We start from the raw sequence: 21304 nt of genomic DNA on the forward strand, positions 1-21304 counted from the left end.
GAAAGACCTTTCTGACTTTCTATCTCTTTTTTATTTGAAAGATAGTGAGACATCACCCATTTGCTGGTTCACCCCCCCCCCCCCCCAATTCCCAAAAAGGCCAGGATGGGGCCAAACCAAAGCCAAGAGCCTGGAATTCAGTCTGAGTCTCCCAGGTGGGTAGCTGTGATCCAACTACTTGAGCCATCACCAGGTGATTCCCAGGGTGTGCATCAGCAGGAAGCTGGAATATGCAGCAGAGCCAGGGCTTAAGGGTTCTGGGCTCCTGATTTTGGCCTGATCCTGTCCTGGTTGTAATTTTGGGAATGAACCCAGGAGATGGAAGATCTTTGTTGCTTTCCCTCTACCTTTCAAACAAATAAAAATGAAAGGAAAAACCTCAATTGAGAAGTTATTATAAGCTAGGTATTGTGCTCAGAGTATTACATCCATTATTTCATTTAATGCCCAAGACAGTGCTCTGATCTGCATGATTAAACTCCATGTTCTTCGATAAGAGTTTTAGAAACACAAATACGGTGCTGCATTGTGACAGAGTGGGTAAAGCTGCCTGCAAAACTGGCAACCCGTGTAGGTGCTGGTTCAAGTCCCTGCTGCTCCACTTTCTATCCAGGTCTCTGCTAATGTGCTTGGGAAAATGGTGGAGGAAGGTCCAAGTGTTTGGGCCCCTGTTGCCATGTGGGAATACCTGGACGAAGCTCCAGGCTCCTACCTTTAGACAGGTCCAGCCCGGGCAGTTGCAGCAATTTGGGGAGTGAACTATTGGATGGAAGATGTTGCTCCATCCATCTAATTCTGCCTCTCAAATGAATCTTTTTATTTATTTTCTTTAACTGAGATGCTAAGCCACTTTCCAACCTGACACAGACAGTAAGGACTGAGCTTGGATTTCACCAATGTGAATGCAAAAAAAGTGTTTGTGAGTCTGTGTAACATCTTCCAATTAAAAATTTTGATTTAGAAGTTGATTTGGAATAAGAGTCTGAGCGGAGGTGGATGTGAAGACAAGTGCAACAAAGCCTCCCTAAGAAGACCAGTGTGTGGTGGGTGATCCATAGATTTCCAAGTAGAGGAGTAAAATCAGTAGTTTATAAGAGTTGCTGGGCTCATCTTCACTATGGGTGAAGAGGTAGGGGGCAGAGACAGGGTGGGTTGGGAGGTATCACAGTTCTAGTTTGAGACAGATTTGGGGGACTGGTTGCATTTCTGTGTTAGACTCAAAGCAGTCATTTGAAAGTGAGTTTTACCATTAATGAGTTGGATTGGGGTTTTCTCTATTTTACAAGAATTATTGCCTATGATAATCAAAATAGTTCACAAAAAACAGTAGGGTAGCTAGATGGAAGTGTCCTGGTAGCTATAATAGGAACCTAGTTCTGTGGTATGTAAATAAGTTTCAGCAGGGAATGCTGTTCTGTGGCTATCAAACATTTTGCAGGTGATGAATAAGTTTTATTTTGCCTCCTTAGAGGTGTCTATATGCTCTATGTATTCTGAATATTCTAGAGGGTGTTACTGTATGCATATTTCCTAGGTATTTTACAGCAGAATTCTGTAGTCTGATCAAAATGGAAATTAATGTTACATAGAACATATGTACCTTGGGAATATTGGTTGGAGTTTTGTGAAAGGTTGATCTGAGATTGGGAGTTCTTTCCAGGGACTAGGACAAGCTGAGATTGCTACATGGAAAGGTTTATGATACCGAAGGGATAGAGCTGACTGCGAGTTTCGAGTTCAGTGCAAGAAGGGTTGAAGATGGGGAGTTACTTGTAGGCAAGAAGCAAGGGAGGAAGAGAGGCCAGTGGAGTCATGTCTTAAAGAATGGGGTCAGATGTGCAGGTGGTAGATTATTCATAGAGGAGTATGGGTGTCTGTTGTGGAGATGGAGGAAGAGAATTTTGAGGGAAGGGATACTGAATCCCTTAAGTGTCCCTTGTAAAAGTTGTAGGGTGGAGAGTTAATGTTGATGGGGATTTGGATGCAGTAATGGAAACAAAGGATAACCACTCTTATTTCTAGTGTAGTAAGATGCCTAATTCACTTTGCAGTAACTAGTCCCACAAATGTGTGGCAGCCAGACCATAGTTGGGAAGTAAAAACCGACATAAAGAGGATTTGCCTTTTCTTAGGAAATACTTGCTTCAAGGTGAAACTCTACTTAAATGCCTTGACTGTAATCCTGCTTACTGTTGCAGACTAAGGCCTTAGACTATGCCTTGCAGAGAATACAGGCTCAGTAGGTTCGTTCTGGATCTTGAGGGATGATGAATGGCCAAGCCCCACTGTGTTACCGGTTGTCCTGATGCTCTTTCAGACATGTGTGCAGGAAGGTAAAGACTACGAATGGCAGCTTGAAGTAGGGTGCTTGGGAACCCGTGCCTGATGGTGGTGCCGACAAAGTGGGATAGGCAGTGCCATGACCTTGCTCTGAAGGGCTGCATTGACACCTGTCCCAGGAGCCGCATGCTGAGGCAGCTGGCCTGGGCAAGGGGAGGATGACTGCCTTAGATGGGGCCAAGCTCAGTGGCAGTAGACGATGTTGTCTGGGAGATACCCAGCCTCTTTCAGGAATGCACATTTTGGAGCATGCAAGTTAGGGGAGCTCCAGGAAGCGAAATTGGGTATCTGCCTGCATGGTGCAAGATGTGTTGCATAGGATTTAATATAATTAGGAGAAACAATGTGGTGGTGACACATTTGCACCATAGGTGTTGGGGACTGGTTCATCCCTGTTACATACTAACAGTTCCAAGAAATTAAGTTCTTATTACGTCACAGCCATAAGAAAATTTTAGTCAAATCTAACTGCATCATCCCCCTAGCACCCAGCATAGCACCAAGATCGTTTGGGCTGCATTTAGAATAGCCTGTGATAGAAAACAAACACTGTATCCTTTAAGAGCAAAAAAAAAAATTTTAATGATGCAATATGTGTAGGCAGTAAGTCAAAGAACAACTTTAAGGTAATAAAAAACTAGAGCGACTGCTTTGAGAAAAGCCCGGGTACAACTACAAAGTATGTTCATGAAAACAAGGAAGGTAAAGTCAGTATGTCATTAAGCATTGGCTTCTCTGTAAAGCTGAATTTAAGTTAAACCTGAAAAATACATGAGTAAAAGCTAAAAATTGGGGGATCTTACACAATGTTTCTATAGCTTATTTTTTATAAAGATTTATTTTATTTGAAAGTTAGAGAGGAGGAGAGGCAGAGTGGTCTTCCATCTGCTGGTTCACTCTCCAATTGGCTGCAGTGGCTGGAGCTGAGCTGATCTGAAGCCAGGAACTTCTTGGTTTCCCAAGAAGGTGCCAGGGGCTCAAGGACTAGGGCCATCCTCTGCTTTCCCAGGCCACAGCAGAGAGCTGGGTCAGAAGTGGAGCAGCCTGGACTTGAACCGGTGCCCATATGGGATTCTGGCACTTCAGGCGGAGGATTAACCTGCTATACCACAGTGCTGGCCCCAATGTTTCTATGGCTTATATCCATTTTGGTGACCTATCACTCAAACTTTTTGTTAAAGATTTATTTTGAGAAGCAGAGATAGAGGAAGAGACAGGTTTTTCATCTGCTGGTGTACTCCTCTAATGGCCACAACAGCCAGAGATGAGCTGATCTGGAGCCAAGAGCTTCTTCTGGGTCTCCCACACAGGTGCAGGGCCCAACACCTGGGCCATCTTTCACTGCTTTCCCAGGGACATTAGCAAGGAGCTGGAATGGAAGTAGAGCAGCTGGGATTCAAACTGGCACCTACGTGGGATGCTGGCCCCACAGGTGGAAGATTATCCTATGCCATAGCACTGGCCCCTACTCATAAACTTATTTTAAAGATTTATTTGAAAGTCAGCTTACACAGAGAGGAGAGGCAGAGAGAGCGAGGTCTTCCATCTGATGGTTCACTCCCCAATTGGCTGTAATGGCTGGAGCTGTGCTGGTCTGGAGCCAGAAGCCTCCTCTGGGTCTCTCACACAGGTGCAGGGGCCCAAGCACTTGGGCCATCCTCTACTGCCTTCCCAGGCCATAGCAGAGAGCTGGATTGGAAGAGGAACAGCTGGGACTAGAACCAGTGCCCATACGGGATACTGGCACTTCAGGCCAGGGCATTAACCTGCTGTACCACAGTGCCAGCCCCTACTCAAACTTTTTGAAAAACTTACTTATTTAGAGGTAGAGAGGGAGAGATGGAGAAAGGTTTTCCATGTGCTGCGTCACTCTCCAAATTGCCTCAATAGCTGGAGCCGAGCCAATCCAAAGCCAGGAGCTTCTTCTGATTCTCCCACATAGGTGTAAGGCCCCAACACTTGGGTCATCTTCCACTGCTTTCCCAGTCCACAAGCATGAGTTGGATCAGAAGAGAGGCAGCTGGGACACAAACCAGTGCCACAAGTGGCTTAGCCTACTGTGCCACAATGTGGCCCCCTAGTAAATGCTCAAGATAGTTTCCAAACTGGAAAATTCTCATCCTTGAAGACAAAGTTTTTAAAAAATATCTGGCAGATAGTAAACACTCCTTCATTCAGGGAAAGGTATTTTAGCTTTTTGAAGGCTTTCACCTGACTTTATAATCTTAACTTTCATTATAAAAATTCATCAACTCTAGATTTTAGACTACTCATTCTTATTTATAAACCAGTCTAATTGGGAAGCCAAAGAAGCCCCAACTCAAGAGTTTTCCTTAGTGTGTCAACAAAACGTTGTGCGTTACTGAGATGACAAGAAACGTGAGACAAGGAGAAACAATTCAAACCACAGGATCATTGGCTGCACAGGTCTTGGGATGGGGCTATCTGTGACCCAGGCTTAGGATTTCTGAGTCCAGGTCTGAAGTGGTGGAGGACTGTAGAAGTTGGGGGAAGAGCAGAGCATGTTCAGATACTTGGTTTCACTTGGAGGCTCTTATTTTAGCAGAATTTTCTACAGTCCTTGTGGAAAATTTGAAACTGATTGAAGGCATCATGTATCTAAAAAGTACTCCAGGTTAGGAAGATAGCTCCCAGCAATGACAATACAAACCAGGGTAAACACAAATGGAACAAAGCTAACACTTAGGCTGGGCTGTAAGTGATGCTTTAGAGCTTTACCTGGTTCATTTGGACATCACATATTTTACCTCCCATTGCAGCCCTTTTTAAGGTGCTACCTAATCCTGGCAGATGTAGGCAATACCAAAGAGCAAAGGATTTGTTTACTTCTTAATGTCATTGTTAAGCTTACACAGTTTGATTTTATGTCAAAGTTAATAAAAATGACTATAAAGCTTATATAAAAAATTAAAAGACTACCTTTAACTGAAACAAAACTAGATAATAGCAACAATACTACAGACCTATTTGGAATCGAGAAAGTTCAACTTTTGTAAGTCATCCTTACATGAATATGTGCAGCAACACCTTTTTGGAATATTGTACTATCAGGAGCTGAGCTCATCAAAATTGGAGGTGCTGCCGATGCAATACTTGGGGCAAGACCATGGTTTTAGGAGCTAAGAAATATTGAAGACTCTTAAATTTATGAATAATAAATTCAATTAACCTATTTGGAGGGAGAATTGATAAAGGTCGAAGATATCAATGACTGACAAAATAAAGCTATGGACTGTGGCTATTTTGTTGTTGAACTTACTTATATGAAGTCAGTCTCATGACTTCATCTTACGGATGAGCAAGTAGACTCGTGAGGCACTGACTGCCCAAGGTCACCCAGCTGGTAGGTGCCAGAGCATTCTAAGGGCTCAGATGATTTTTCTGCAGCATCTGGATTGCTACAAAACAACTGGTCCATTACTCAGACTTCCAGCAAACAGTTTCAACATTAATTGCTAGAAAATGACTTCTAAGTGATATTACTTAGAAGTCTTAGAATTATGCTAGACTGGTTTAGGAAACGTAAGAATCAGCAGTCAGGGGCCGGCGCCAGCATCCCATATGGGCACCGGATTCTGTCCCGGTTGCTCATTTTCCAGTCCAGCTCTCTGCTGTGGCCTGAGGCAGTGGAGGATGGCCCAAGTGTTTGGGCCCTGCACCTGCAAGGGAGACCAGGAAGAAGCTCCTGGCCTCGAATCGACATGGTGCCAGCTGTGGCGGCCTTTTGGGGAGTGAACCAACGGAAGAAAGACCTTTCTTTCTCTCTCTCTCACTGTCTATAATTCTACCTGTCAAATAAAAATTAAAAAAAAAATCAACAGGGAGATTGCTGGATGCTTGGACAAGATTCATGTACCAGCCTTGCTACAACCACGATATTAGGATCAAGAATTTTATCAGCAGAAGAAACTAAGAACTTTAGACATGCTTCTGAGAAATTGCCAACTAATATATTTGTGAACATCTTCATAAATGTATACTACGACCCTGTGTCTTATTAATTCCATTAGACTCCTCATAGGTATCCCTTGTGTCTTTGGATTAGATTCTAATGCAGAAATTTATAATATAACTTCTAGAGTATGTTTCAGTACCTGGCACAGTTTTTAATAAATGGATGAGTGGGTATGGGGAACAAGGGCTGTGCAGTTGATCCTTAAAAAAAAAAAAAAACACAATAGAATCTTTAAAAGTAGGGAGAGAGAGGGCTACTGCTTGTAGTGACTGCCTTGCAAAGAACCTGGTATGGAAAAGGGAGGTGGAGAGAATAACTTTGTGATTGAGGACTCCAGCAGATACAACCTCAGCCAGGCAATTAAGCCTACTAGCTCACTGTCAGTCATTCTAATAGTGAGTTCCTTTGTATGATGTGACAGGATGTCACTTAGCCTCTTTAGTCATCCCCCAAATAGGCACCCAGGTCTAACTATATGAGAGTATTATCCGATAGATCCCAACTAAAGGACGTTCTACAAAATAACCTGAGTAGTATTCTTCAAAACTTTCAAGGTCATCAGAATTCTAAGAAATGGCACAGCTAAGAGAAGCCTAAGGAGATATGATTAGATATAATGTGGCATCTTGGAAGAGATTCTGAAGCAGAAAAGGGACATGAGGCAAAAGCAAAGACTTGCATGAAATGTTGACTTTAGTCAAACTGTTAGGTGTTTTTCTGTGTTGCTATGAAAATGATTAATACATACTTCACAAACCAAGACATAGTCATGGTGGCCGCAACAGCCAGGTGGCTGAAAGACTTGTGTGAGGACTGGCGATGTGGAACAGTGGGTTAAGCCCCTGCCTGTGATGCTGGCATCCCATATAAGCACCGGTTGGAGTCCCAGTCATTGCACTTCCAGTCTGGCTCCTTGCTAATGCACCTGGGAAAGCAGTGAGAGATCTCTCTAATCGTGCTACTGTTGATGGTGGTGGGAAGGCAGGTGGTGGAACAGGTGGGCCTTCCACGGGATGGCCAGAATGTCCAACGTGGCTTCCCTGAATCTCTATGATCATGTGCAGATGGGAAGTCTAGAGCCTGGAACCCAGCAGTGCATGGGGCACAGGTGTGGATCCCTCTCACTGGGGCTCACCACTGCCCCTGCACTGGAGCTGCTCTTTGGCCGCCAGTTGAAGGAACCAGAGACCCAAAGAAATAACTTGTCCAGACTCAAACAGCTGAGAAGGTGGCAGGGACTAGAGCCCTGGGCAGATGACAATTGTCTCCTGCTTTGGAGCCGCGGAATCTGAACAGTCCAGGGGGCACTTGGTGGGGACCAACTAGTGGCTTCCTTTCATCTGTGGTAGGGTCCCCACATAGGCAATGCTAGGAATGCTTCCTATTGTCCTATAAAATAACATTCTTCCTGCAGGGAGGCAGCCCACAGGGTGAGGTATGTGCACTCACATACACATTAATGCCTGCTTTTCCACCTTTGAGTGACACTATGCTTACTTTTCTACCTTTGAGTCACTCCATTATAAAGAGTATTTTAGTCTCTTTGACCTTGGCTGAGGAGACCATGAGAGGGTGTGGGAGAACTAGTTTTCTGTCTCCCTGAGTGCTGATGCTGGGCTTTAGCTGGCTGATGCCACGAAGAATTGTGGACTTGGATTTGCCAGTGCTGGTGTGTTTCTTTTTCTTTTTTTGAAAGTAATCAGAAAATCTTGCAGTTTCACATCATGAAAATGATCTTTATTTGGTAATCACTGTTTGGACTAGAGACCCTAAGCATCCAGGATTCCGAGTTGACAGCTCTGTTTATGACGAGGGGCTCCTGCCATTGTCTTACTTTCCTGCCATGAGGGCAAAGGATTCGGGGATAGCAGGTGGGTCTCTGGTTCTTCAGTGAAAACGGACAGTTTCCAGTATGCAGGTGCAAAGTGGAGCATCAGCGTGAAGATGCAAGGTTTTTTTTTTTTTTTAGGTAATAGTGACATTTGGGGGCAGAAAGGAAATTCTGTTTCTCTAGAACAAATCAGAACTGCTTTTAGTGAGGTCTTAATTCCAAGAACACTTCTCTGACTTGCCGTTAAGGTCTATGCAGACTTACCAAATTATCTCTGTATGAGAAGACTGATAGGTGGCAACCCTTTTTTTTTTTTTCTTTTAAAGATTTTGAGAGGTAGAGTTATAGACAGTGAGAGGGAGAGACAGAGAAAGGTCTTCCTTCCATTGGTTCACTCCCCAAATATGCGCAACAGCTGGAGCTGCGCTGATCTGAAGTTGGGAGCCAGGTGCTTCCTCCAGGTCTCCCATGCGGGTGCAGGGCCCAAAGACTTGGGCCATCATCTACTGCTTTCCCAGGCCATAGCAGAGAGCAGGATTGGAAGAGGAGCAGCTGGAACTAGAACCGGCACCCATATGGGATGCTGGCGGTGCAGTCGAAGGATTAACCTAGTAAGCCACGGCACCGGCCCTGGCAACCCTCTGTTTTTAAACCCTGAAACCTCTTTATGGTGCAGGAAATAATTTGCTGACTGTAGACGGAGGGGTGCTATCTAACGGTCACTGGCCTGGCAAGGTCTTAATGCAGTGAGCACAAGGCCCTTACATTGTAAAGGGGCAAGCATCTGCTCTTGGACAGAGACCCTGTCAAACAGAAGCTTGTTGGCTTGTGGACAAATCGTGACTTGCTGCTCCTGAGTGAAGTAGTGCCTAACATGATTTGGAGTAGTTAAGACCCCAGAGGAAGTGCAATGGAAGTCTACCATCACAGGGAGGCTCCCGCCTTCTAGAAGTGCGGCATACCATGCAATAAGCATGTAACCTATGGGTTACCTGTTTCATTGAACAGAAACTTGTACCTTTTATAAGATAAAACTTCACAGGTAACTTCAAGTCCAGGATCACTAATCAATAGTAAACTATCACTGAGGCTGGCGTTGTGGCACAGTGGGTTAAGCCACCGCTTGCAACACTGGCATCCCAGTGTTCTCAGTGACTCAGGTGGAGATTGATGGATAAATATTGATGCTGAAACTGAAGAAGGGAATGGTGCTGTGACATAGTAGATCAAGCCTCTGCCTGCAGTGCAGGCACACCATATGGGCCCTTGTTGGCGTCCCGGCTGCTCCGCTTCTGATCCAGCTCCCTGCTAATGTACTGGCAAAGCAATGGAAGATGGTTCGGTGCTTGGGCCCTTGACACTCACATGGGAGACCCAGAAGTAGCTTCTGGCCCTAGTCTCAGCCATTGTGACTATTTGGGGAGTTAAACCAGTGAATGGAAGATCTCTCTCCTCCCCACCCCTTTTCTCTGTAACTCTGCCTTTCAAGGCAACAAATTGTTCAGTACAGTAAGCTCTTTTTGATTGAACGAAGGTCCATTTCTTTAAAGATCTATTTTTTGAAAGAGGTAGAGACAGGTCTTCGATCTGTTGGTTCACTCTCCAAATGGCCACCATGGCCAGAGCTGTGCTGATCCAAAGCCAGGAGGTTGGAGCTGCTTCTGGTCTGCCATATGGGAGCCCAAATACTTGGACAATCTTCTGCTTTCCCAGGTCATACCAGAGAGCTAGATCAGGAGCAGCCAGGACACAAACTCGCGCCCATATAGCATGCTGGCACTGCAGAATGGGGCTTTACCCCACTGTGCCACAGCACTGGCCCCAAAGTCCATTTCCTCAAATGTTTAGTGGGTTTGTGTTCTGTGCATATATGAAATTCAAAGTCTGTCATTTTTATTTTTTTGGCCTTAAATCGAAATTTTAGATGCTTTTTAATTCTAAAAATTTTAGTTATGGGGCAAGCACTGTGGTGCAGCTGGTTAAAGCCCCAGCCTGCAGCACTGGCATCCCAAATGGGTGCTGTTTCGAGTCCTGTCTGCTCCACTTCCGATCCAACTCTCTGCTATGGCCTGTGAAAGCAGTCCTTGGGCCCCTGCACTTATGTGGGAGACCCGGAAGAAGCTCCTGGCTTCCGATCTGCTCATCTCTGGCCATTGCAGTCACTGGGAGAGTGAACCAGTGGAATGGAAGACCTCTCTGTCTCTCTGGCTCTACTTTTTTCTGGAACTGTTTTTCATATAAATAAAATCTTTAAAAAAATCATTAGCTCTCCCATCTGCTGGTTCTCCAAATGCCTGTAATGGCCATAACTCAGCTAAGCCAAAGTCCAGAGCTGGTAACTTGATCCAGGTCTCCCACATGGGTGGCAGGGACCCAGTTAGCAGCCATCACTTGCTGCCTCCACTGATGTGTTGTAGTAATAAGCTAGAATCCTGGGAGTTGAACCCAGGAACTTCAGTGTGGGATGCAGGTGTCTTAACTACTAGGCAAAATATGCCTTCCTGGGTACTTCATATTTGTAAGCCTTCTGTCTGTGACTGTGCTGTTGGAATCCAAGAGGAAGATGACTCTGACCTTGGCAAGGCAGGGTGAAGAGTCTCTTGCTCTTGTTCCCTACGCCTTACTTCTCCTACCTTCCCATTACTGTAAGAAGATGGGTTACCTTCTTCCTTCCTTTTCTATAGACAGTGATCAAATGAAAAAATGTTCAACTTCACTCATGCAAATTTTAAGTAGTCACAAAATCGTGAACACTGTAATTTGTATCAATTTGACAAAATTTAAAACAAGTTTGTCAGTCACCATTTTGGTCTCCTTTAAGCATACACAGATGACCAAAGTATTACCGGGTACCTGAAGAGATCTAGTCCAGAAGATAGACTCCAGGACAAACAACTCAGGTGACAGAGGCTATGAAGAGAACAGAAAGAGAAATCAGCATTCTTACAAAAAGACAAGAAATTTACTTTAAAAATAGTATTCTTTAATAGAAAACACAGTGTAACCTTTAAGAAATTTAATTATGGGACCAATGGCCAGTGTTGTAGTACGGCAGGTGAAGCTGCCAAGTGCAATGCTGGCATCCCATGTGGGCATCAGATCCAGTCCAGCTGCTCCATTTCTCATCCACCTCTTTGCTAACGTGCCTGGGAAAGCAGCAGAAAACAGGCCAAGTACTTGGGCCCCTGCACTCATATGGGAGACACTGATGGAGTTCCTGGCTTCAGTTTGGCTCCGTCTTGATGCTGTGACCATTTGGGGAGTGCACCAATAGATGGAAGCACACGTGTCTCCCTAACTCTCTAATTGCCTTTCGGGTAAACAAATATAGCCTTTAAAAAATTTAATGAATTGGCCGGCGCCGCGGCTCACTAGGCTAATCCTCCGCCTTGCGGCGCCGGCACACTGGGTTCTAGTCCCGGTCGGGGCGCCGGATTCTGTCCCGGTTGCCCCTCTTCCAGGCCAGCTCTCTGCTGTGGCCCAGGAGTGCAGTGGAGGATGGCCCAAGTGCTTGGGCCCTGCACCCCATGGGAGACCAGGAGAAGCACCTGGCTCCTGCCATTGGATCAGCGCGGTGCGCTGGCCGCGGTGGCCATTGGAGGGTGAACCAACGGCAAAGGAAGATGTTTCTCTCTGTCTCTCTCTCTCTCTCACTGTCCACTCTGTCAAAAAAAAAAAAAAAAATTTAATGAATTAAATTATCATAAAATCCAAAGCAAAGAATTGGAAATTAGAAAATATATATAAGAATGAGAACCAGTCTGAGTATCAGTATCAGAATTATAGGATTTTTAGGTGGGAAAACACAATAGAGTAGGGTGAAATAATTTAAGAAACCTTCATGTCTGAAGGAGGTATCAGGTTGAAGGGGACTGAGTATTTAGCCAAATGGATGACAATAGATTAATTACAAGATAGCATGCTTATGAAATTTTACTTGGGAACTTCGAAAAAGAGAACCATACAAACAAGCAGACAAAACAGGGCACATACAACACTTGAGTGGAAATGATTCTTTCTTAACAGCAACACTGGAAGCTTAAACAGTGGATCAAGGCTTCCAAAATTCTAAAATAATTTTTGCCTTCAACTCTAGACCCAACGAAGTGGAAGGATTATATAATCCTAACATAGAAGACCTAAAACATTGAACTCTACGCATCCGTTGTTACAATGTGACTGGAGGATGTTCTTCATCAAAACAGAGATGAGTAAATCAAGGAAGAAAACATGATCAGGAAACTGAGGTTGAGCAGGAGAGAATCAGAAAATCCCAGAATGACTGTGGTCCAAGGTGTAGGGGACAAGCACCTCTGATTGATGTAGGTTTGAATGTGTGGTTTAGGAAAGAGTTATCATAGTTGTGTCTATGCTGCTTTGGAAAGTGAACTGATAGTATACTGAAATTCAGTGGAAACATGATTGTATAGATGAAGTACACAGTGTTGATGGTGTGTAGCTGAGACAAGAAATGTATTTCCAACAGGAATGTCTGTGTGGATGTCTGGAATCTGTTAACCAACATCTTGCAGAGATGTGTGGATCCTTATAGTCTGTCTGCAGAAGAAAGCAAAACCTATTGCAGGCGTTCATATGTGTTTGTGTCTGTATATGCGTTGACTGACTCGAGAGATACACGTGAAGTTGACAATGGTGATAAACTGTGGATAAGGGAAGCATATGGCAGGTGGGGAAGGTGCTGAGGAGGCAGCTCATATTTCACTCCTTAATATTATGTTGAGTGCATACATGTTATTTAAAGGTGAATAAAATCTTAAATGGAAAATAAAAAATGAGGAAAAATATTACCATAATGTACATAAGAGACTCTTCCCTTTTCCATTTAAAAATTTTTCTCTACTTGTAACATGAGGGTTTTTTTGAAGTTACAAATATTTACGTTCTGTTTTGATATGGAAGAAAGGTACTTGCCAAATACGAATAACAGATTAAGAATTCTTAGAGGCTAAATAATTGATGATATGAATGATGAAACTTCTCTGGTTCCACAGGAGTAATTCTATAGTTGTAGGTGCCCTTTAGTGAAGGGAATAGAATTCAAGTAATTCTAAACTTGAAAACCTTGCTCCATTAGGATCGTATTTTCAGTATTAATTACCTGGCGGCCACACCGTGGGAAGATGCTTGCAACAGCATTGACAAGGCAAAAGTTGATGCTGAAAGGTCAATGGGTCCCTTCACTTCTGTGTTCAAGATGCTGGTCTCGTCCAGGTCCTCGTAGTACACAGTTGTTTATTTTGAAACTTAATTCAGAGTTTGCTTTTTTTCTTTCAAACCATTATATGAGAGGTAGAGTTACATATAGAGAGAAGGAGAGACAGGTCTTCAATATGCTGGTTCACTGCCCAGATGGCTGCAATGGCTAGAGCTGAGCCAGTCCAAAGCTGGGAGCTTCCTTGGGGTCTCCCATGTGGGTGCAGCCATCTTCTGCTTTCCCAGCCCACAGCGGAGAGCTGGATTGGAAGTGGAGCAGCTGGGACTTGAACCGGTAGGTTCATCTTCCAATGGAAGATGCCCATAGGGGGCTCCAGTGCTGCAGGCAGTAGCTTTACCTAGCGCTGGCTCCCAACTTTCAAACTGAGAAGTTTGGTTACTGCAAAATCAACTGAAGTCTTATGTTTTTCTTTTTCAAGATACATTTATCTGAAAGGCAGAGTTAGGTATTAGAGATACCTATCATCTGCTTGGTTCACTCCCTAAATGGCCACAACAGCTTGAGTTGGGCCAGGCTGCAGTCAAGAGCCTGGAGCTCAGTTGGAGTCTCTCATGTTGACGGCAGGGGCCTGAGCACTTGGGCAGTCTTCTGCTTTTCCGGGCACATTTGCAAAGAGCTAGTTCAGAAGTGGAGCAGCTGAGACTTGAACCAGTGCTCACCAGGGGTGCTGGTGTTGGAGGTGGTGGATGAACCTGTTGTGTCACATCAACCCCTCTTATGGTTTCCTTGACCTTTATCCATTGAGTCCTGATTCTCATGTATTTTCCTCCATTCCTTTGCTATTCAGCTTCTACAGTTATTGGGGCCTAAAATAGTGTTTGCATTCATTTATATTATCCCATATTAATCACATTTCCTGTGGCACTCATTTATATGAGGCAAGATGGAAGGTATTATCCTAGATAACCAGGATTCAGTATGACAATTCATAACTGTTTGACATTTAGTGTTTATATTCCAAGTAGCATAAATGAGGAACGAAGTTGAACAAGTTAACACTCACTGTCTTTTTAAGAGGAAAAGAAGGGGCATCCTGGAAAACAATAGAAAGGAATAAGGGCAAACTGCTTTAAAGAAGCAAATATTTGGGTTTCTTGGTGGCAATCGGGAGGGCACCTCAGGACTTGGTCACTGAAGTTCCCTGCTGTCTTGCTGTGCTTCATTTTGAAGACATTCTTGGTTTATCTCAGTGTCCTAAATAAAATTGTGGCCACTATTCAGGTGGAGGGGCGAAACGGTGGTAATGATTGTGTGAGAATAGGAGAGATAGCTAATGTGTCCTTTCACAAATGCTTAGAGAAAACTCCTACTGTTAAATGTTGGGGAGAAGGGTGACCTTCCACTTGGTGTATATACTAATATGAGTTCTCGGTGATTTGGGGTGGAGATTGATAGGTAAATATTGATGGTGAAAATGAAGGAGGAGCTGGTGCTGTGGGCATAGTAGGTTAAGCCTCTGCCTGTGGTGCTGGCACCCCAAATGGGATCTGGTTTGTGTCCTGGCTGCTCCTGTTCTGATCCAGCTCCCTACTAATGCCCCGGGAAAGCAATGGAAGATGGCCCAAGTGCTTGGGCCCCTGCACCCCTGGAAGAAGCTCCTGGCTTGGATCAGCCCAGCTCCAGCCACTGAGGCCATTTGGGGAATGAACCAGCGGATGGGTGACCTTTTTCTCTCCCTCTATGGCTCTGCCTCACAAATCTTTAAAAATTAAGAAGTGAAAAATTTAACCCAAGCCAAATCAAGCAGTAGGAAAGGCAACTTTTTGCCTCATTAACCAAAAAAAAAAAAAAAAAAAAAAATCTAGGATAAAGCTGGATATAGAAACTTAAGATGCATTATCAAGATGTGGCTCTTTTTGGCTTCCTAGCTCTGTCTTCAGCTGTGTTGGCTTCATTTCCAAATCGTGTGAAATCCCGGCCCTACTCATCACAATCCCAAATCCAGTGGTAGAGGATTTCATCACTGTACACAAAGCAAACATCTCAGACTAGTATTGCACCTTGGATTTGATGGCTCTGGTCTAATTTGTATGTCCATCCCTGTGAGTGTTGGAGACAAGGACCACACACATTTTAAAGATTTGAGAGGTTGAGTTATGGTGGGAGAGAGAAAGGTCTTCCATCTGCTGGTTCACTCCCCAATTGGCTGCAACAACTGGAGCTGAGCTGATCTGAAGCCAGGAGTTTTGTGTGTCCCACATATATACAGAGCCCCAAGCATTTGGACCATCTTTCCACTGCTTTCCCGGGCCACAAGCATAGAGCTAGATCAGAAGAGGAGCAGCTGGGCCAGAAAAAAGCACCCATGTGGAATGCTGGCACTGCAGGTGGAGGCTTCCCTTACTGTGCCACAGCACTGGCTCCAACCCCAACCATATCTCATCTGTGTCTATGTGCTCAGTGATTGACACGGGTGTTATGCAATGCATAGTAGACACTCGGTATTCAAATGTTATATTAAACTATAAACTGTTCTGAAAGCACTGTTTGTTACTGTACTGTGAGAGCTGCTGTACTATAGCCTAGATTTTATTCAAAATATTTGCAGGATTAGGTGACATGTTTGACTAAAAATGAATGCTAGAATTCATGTATGCCTGAGTGTTATCAGAACTCTATCAAAACTTAATACCATCATTCAGTTCATAAGAAGCAGGAAAGCTACCTAAATCTCAGGCTATCTCAAGATGATGAGATCTACCAAGAGATAAGAGACCTATTGGCGAGAACAGTTTTCATTTCCTTTGAGTTATGTTGATGAGCAGAAGTGGGAGGAGAACCCAGATGATAGTAGAAAATGGGAAGAATTGAATATTCAGAGTATCTGAAGAATCTGAATTTGTCTACTTTTAAAGATTTACTTTATCTGAAAGGTACAGAGGGAGAGGCAGAGACACCTTCCATATGCTGGTTCACTCCCCAAATGGCTGCAACAGCAAGCGCTGGGCCAGATGGGAGCCAGGAGACTCTTCTGGGTTTCCTATGTGGGTGCAGGGGCCCAAGCACTTGAGCCATTCTTGGCTGCTTTCCCAAGCACCTCAGCAGGGAGCTGGATTAGAAGTGGAGCAGCTCAGGATCGAACTGGTGCCCATATGGGATGCCAGCACCCCAGGCGGCAGCTTTTTCTAGTATGCCATGATGCCAGCCCCTGTTGGAGTATCTTGCTGTGATGGGGAGGAAGCAGGCTGTGAGCATGCTGAATTGTTCTTTCATAGTTCTGAGAGTATGAACCATGCACATTATGATCTTCAGACATGTGTTAGAATTCATCTTATGTGGAAATTTGGCATAAATGTTCTGATGGGGCATGTGAAATTTTAATTGAATCTAATCAGAGTGGCTTGAAATATTAGTAGTATCAGTAATGTCTTATTAATGTCTGATCTTAGTTTAATAGAAAAGAATTTCAAAGTTTGGATTATTAGTATGATAGAGGACATTGTACCTAGTCACTCTAAAAAAAGAAATTATTCAGCATTTCTGTAATTATGCCTGTCTCTTAATGGGAACTTCATTTTCAAAGCTTTTCTTCATCATGTGATTTCCACTGAATGCCAACTTCAACTTTTCCTCGAGCATGAAAAGATGAAAGACCCGGAGATACCTCCAACTTCGTGACATCATTGATAATTGCATTTCCAATCATGCTTGTTTGTTCAGTTTGCATAATCTCAAAATTCAGCGATGTAAACCAATTGAAAATGAAGGTAGTGACTTAAACATCAGGTCTTGGTGCTCCAATTGCCTGGGAAACTGTAGGAATGCATCAGTTGAGCTCAGAATTGGTCCTGACATTCAAACATGCTGCTAAATATTTAAAGTATTCAGGAGAAATGTAGTGTCATTTAAGTGAATGTGATGTTAACCTGAATGAATAATAAGACATGTGCTTTGAGAAGGTTCATAATGAAGCAGTTTTATGAATGGTTTGGTTATTACACACGTGTTTTAGAATACTTGAATGCTTGCAAACAAATGATCTATCTTACAGATGGAGATGTGTATTTTGTAGGCAGTGTTGTGATTTGTAGAGAATTTGCAGGTGAACTCATGGATTCAATCCTGCTGTAAATCATCAGCAGCTACTGGCTTGCCTTGGTTCTTTTTTTTGCCAACAGAGGAATGAATTACAGTTCAGAGAGACAAAAGTAGGGATGGTAAAGCAAGAGGTATTGAAATGCGTTCCAAGTGAGGAACAGGCCAAGAAAACATGTTGGCTCCCTTTCTTCCTGGTTTAGGCTTTTAACCCTAAGTCATGAGGGACACTGGTGATGTGGCCTTATTACTCATGATTGGTGTTTGTTAGGAAACTGGCACAGTTTTAGCCAGGTGGCTGCATGGCCCAGCTACCTGAGCCAGGCTCCACCCCCATCCTGATGGGATTTGCTGCTCCTGCTTCCCTGCCCACCCTCAGGCAAAGTTTTAAAAGGGCCTGTTCCTGCACACGCACTCTCTTGGTTCTTCCCTCTTGGCCCTTCTCTCCTATGCTCTCTTGGTTCCTCTCCTCCTCTCCTCTCGTCTCTCTGCTCTATCTTCTAACCTCACTAGCTCCTCTCCTCTGGCTCTCTCTGTTATACTCTTTCTCTCTTTTTCCTTCGCCGCCCCTTCACTCCGGTCTGTTGGGTGTTCCCCAATAAACCCTTTCGCTTACTCCGGTGTTTGGTGTGTTTTGCAACGGCTAACATTAATATATAACAGTGTTTGTGATTGACATCTGGGAGCTGTGCACCTTTGGGCGCTCTGCACAGACACTGCCGACCCAACTTTTCTAAAGTTTGAGCTCCCATGTTATCAGAATACTTGACAAGTTAAACTGAGAAGTGGTTGGTCTTGAGTGGGTCCTCGCAGAGAGCAGAGTCCATGGTTTCACCCCTGGAAGAGGGTCTCATGACCCCTCCCCATGTTCATACCCGATTTTTATGTCTAACATAGCTGCTTAGCTGACTGCATCTGCTGCCTAACCTTCGGTGCCTTAGTTCCCACAGCTCTCAAATGGGGCTAGTGATACTTCCATCTCCATCTTACTTGCAGAGATGTGGGGGCTAAATATCCACTATAGACTTCCTTGTGTGTGTCTTGACACATCCTAAAGAAAAGTTATAAAGTACATTTTTTTGTGGCATGCATGGAATCATAAAATGCAGTGTCAGAACGTGTAGACAGACACCTGGGGAAGCCTGCGGTGGGTGTGCAGCCGGAGGATGGCACTGGAAAGTTGAGTAGTTAACTTGCAGCTGCCAGTTGTGTGTCTTTCTGTGTCCCCCTAGGAAACAACTTCACTCTGTCTCCACATTGCAGGATGGTGCTTCTCAGAGCACAACCTAAGGACCAGTTAATCGGGATCAGCAGGGCTGCTTGTTAAATGCAGAGTCCTAAGCCCCAGCCTAGCCCAGCCGGGTCAGAATTAGAGTGGCGACTAGCGTTTCAGCAAGTGTCCGAGTTGCTTCTCGTGCGGGACATGCTTTGAGAGCTGTTGTCAGTTGCTCAGCATCCCTTCCTTGTGCTGTAATCCCGTTCTCATTGATTTTGAACTTCAGGTGTCGTCTTTTTCTCAGCTCGAGGTGCTTGCGTATCTCCTGTGCAGGGACTTCGGAGATTTCTTTCAAGACCACAGACCAGAATTGATCCTTTTCTTTGCAAGGCCTTGTTGGCTACCTTCTTGACCCCCCTGTATTGTGTGCCTGCTTCACCATCTCCAGCCCATTTCTTTCCCCCTAGTTGCCATGACTGCGGTATGAAATCATTGTGACTTGAGTCACAGGAAAGATGTTCTCGAGTTGACCCTGCTGTGGATCAGAGCAGCTGCTACCCAAGGAAGCATGGGAAAACATCTCACCCATGCTCTGCCCTTTTTCCTTCTCTTTCTGCCGTCTTCTCTTTCTTTCCTTCCACGAACGTTGCTGGATTGTAAGTCCAGAAGGAGTTTTGTAGCCAGGGAAGGAGAACTGTCTTATTTCTTCTCCCAACTCCCTAAGCCTCATGGCAAGTTGCTTAAAAGGGACAGCCTTCCAGAATCTGTCCCTTTTGACCCATGTCCTCTCCTGAACTCCATCTGAACTCTGCAGCCCCGTGTGGATTTTGCAGTCAAAAGCATGTGTAACCTCATGAGCAATCTCAAAGTACATTGTTTAAACATAATGGAACATTGTTTCTAAATCTTAAAATACATCAAGAACACAAGTACTGGTTGGTCCCTAAAAGTATGTGTTGCCAAGTAGAAATTCCATGTACATGAATTTTTTACTTGTCTAAGGTAACGATGAATAGGAAGCATTCAGCTCATAGGCTACGTTGTAATGCAACTCTCCTTTAAAACGCATGAACTTGTTATGTTCGTGTGACTGATCCCACAGATCCATTGGAATCCTAATGATCCATGAGCTGCATTGTGCGCATTTTTGGTGGTTTATCTACATTACAAAGCAGAACTTTGAAGAGGCCCCTGCACTGTAGTGCTTGCGAAAGCACTGACTCACATACACACAGACTGTAGTCAGAAGACAGTAATCAAAGATTTGGGCAAGAAGGAAATCACACTTTTCTGAACTGCTTATTTTACAGCAACATGGACGTGTTGTAGGAAGTGGAAGAAATTTAAGTCTTAGAAATAGACCTTTTTGAAAGGTTTATCAGTTACTTGAATAATGAAACACTGGAGATTCTCAAATATGATACATTTAAGGAAAAATGTAGGTTCCGATTAAGAAACCCATTTATTGACGCTTTATCTTCAACTGTTTGATTTTTTTTTTTTTGTCTGGTGTTTTGCCGTTTCATGTTGGGGAAAGATTGACTTTAACTTTCCATGTTGCTGCTTAGATTTTTCTTAGTGTATTTACAACCATATTTTTTCTATTAATAAACTAATTTATTATTGGTATAGGAACTAAAGAAAAGGTATAAATAGTAAAACAAGAACCGTAATAATAATGATTTTTAACTTCCATTGTCACATTTGAGTTAATGGCTTTTATTTGACAATTATATCTTACTTGTTTACTAACCAAACTAATGGAAATATGAGATGTTTGAATAATTTTCTTTTTTTTTTTTTCTGTAGGGATGCCCTCTGCATCTTTATTAGTAAATCTTCTTTCAGCTTTGCTCCTTCCCTTTGTTGCTGGAGGAACAGAAATAAGATTTGCTGGACAAACAGAATTTGTTGTTAATGAAACAAGTACAACTGTTATTCGTCTAGTCATTGAAAGGGTAGGAGAGCCAGCAAATGTTACTGCGATTGTATCGGTAAGAAATGATTGCAGTTCTGTTCTTACTGAAATACACATAAAATTTCTTAATTTCAGTGGCAATGATTTTTTTTTTTTACAGTTCAAAATGTTGAATACAACTTTCATTGTAATAAATGACTTGTAGAAAATACTGTTCTTCCTATCTGATTGGTATATATAGTGGTCTGACCTATCCATGTACATTTGATGACAATACTTTATTTACTTTGAGATTGATTTATTTGAAAGTCGGAGTTGAACAGAGGTCTTCTATCTGCTGGTTTACTTCCCAGATGGGTGCAATGGCTGGGTGTGGGCCAGGAGGAAAAAGGATAAAGCCAGGAGTTCTCGAGTTCAGGTCTTTCTCTAGTTCCAGGCTTTTATTCAACTAATAGATTAAATTATCACATTATGAAAGACTGCAAAAATAGAAAAACTATGAAACAAATTATAATTTAATAGGTTGATAATTGTGACATGTATATATTGAATTTCAGTTCAAATATTTGATTTTCTTAAAATTTTGATAAGTTTTCTGAACTTTTTGATAGTGTCACATCACTTTTTCAATTACTTCTCATTGTTTCCAAATTCTGTTATGAATATTCAGTTTTTGGTTGAAATGATCTTCACAGGTTGGATTGTTGCATTTTTCTATTTGTCTTGGTGGCTTTTGAGAAAAACTGCCACTT

General features: G+C 43.3%; 1 protein-coding gene across 1 annotated transcript in view; it reads left to right on the forward strand.

Moving 5' to 3' along the window:
- The window catches only part of ADGRV1 (adhesion G protein-coupled receptor V1), a 597653-nt gene that overhangs the window by 30939 nt on the left and 545410 nt on the right, over positions 1-21304 (forward strand). Inside the window, exon 2 of the mRNA XM_070056453.1 lies at positions 20444-20628. Within this exon, the coding sequence (XP_069912554.1) occupies positions 20444-20628 (185 nt within the window). The remainder of the gene's footprint in view (positions 1-20443; positions 20629-21304) is intronic.

The sequence above is a fragment of the Oryctolagus cuniculus genome, chromosome 14, assembly GCF_964237555.1.
Source record: "Oryctolagus cuniculus chromosome 14, mOryCun1.1, whole genome shotgun sequence".
Lineage (NCBI taxonomy): Eukaryota > Metazoa > Chordata > Mammalia > Lagomorpha > Leporidae > Oryctolagus > Oryctolagus cuniculus.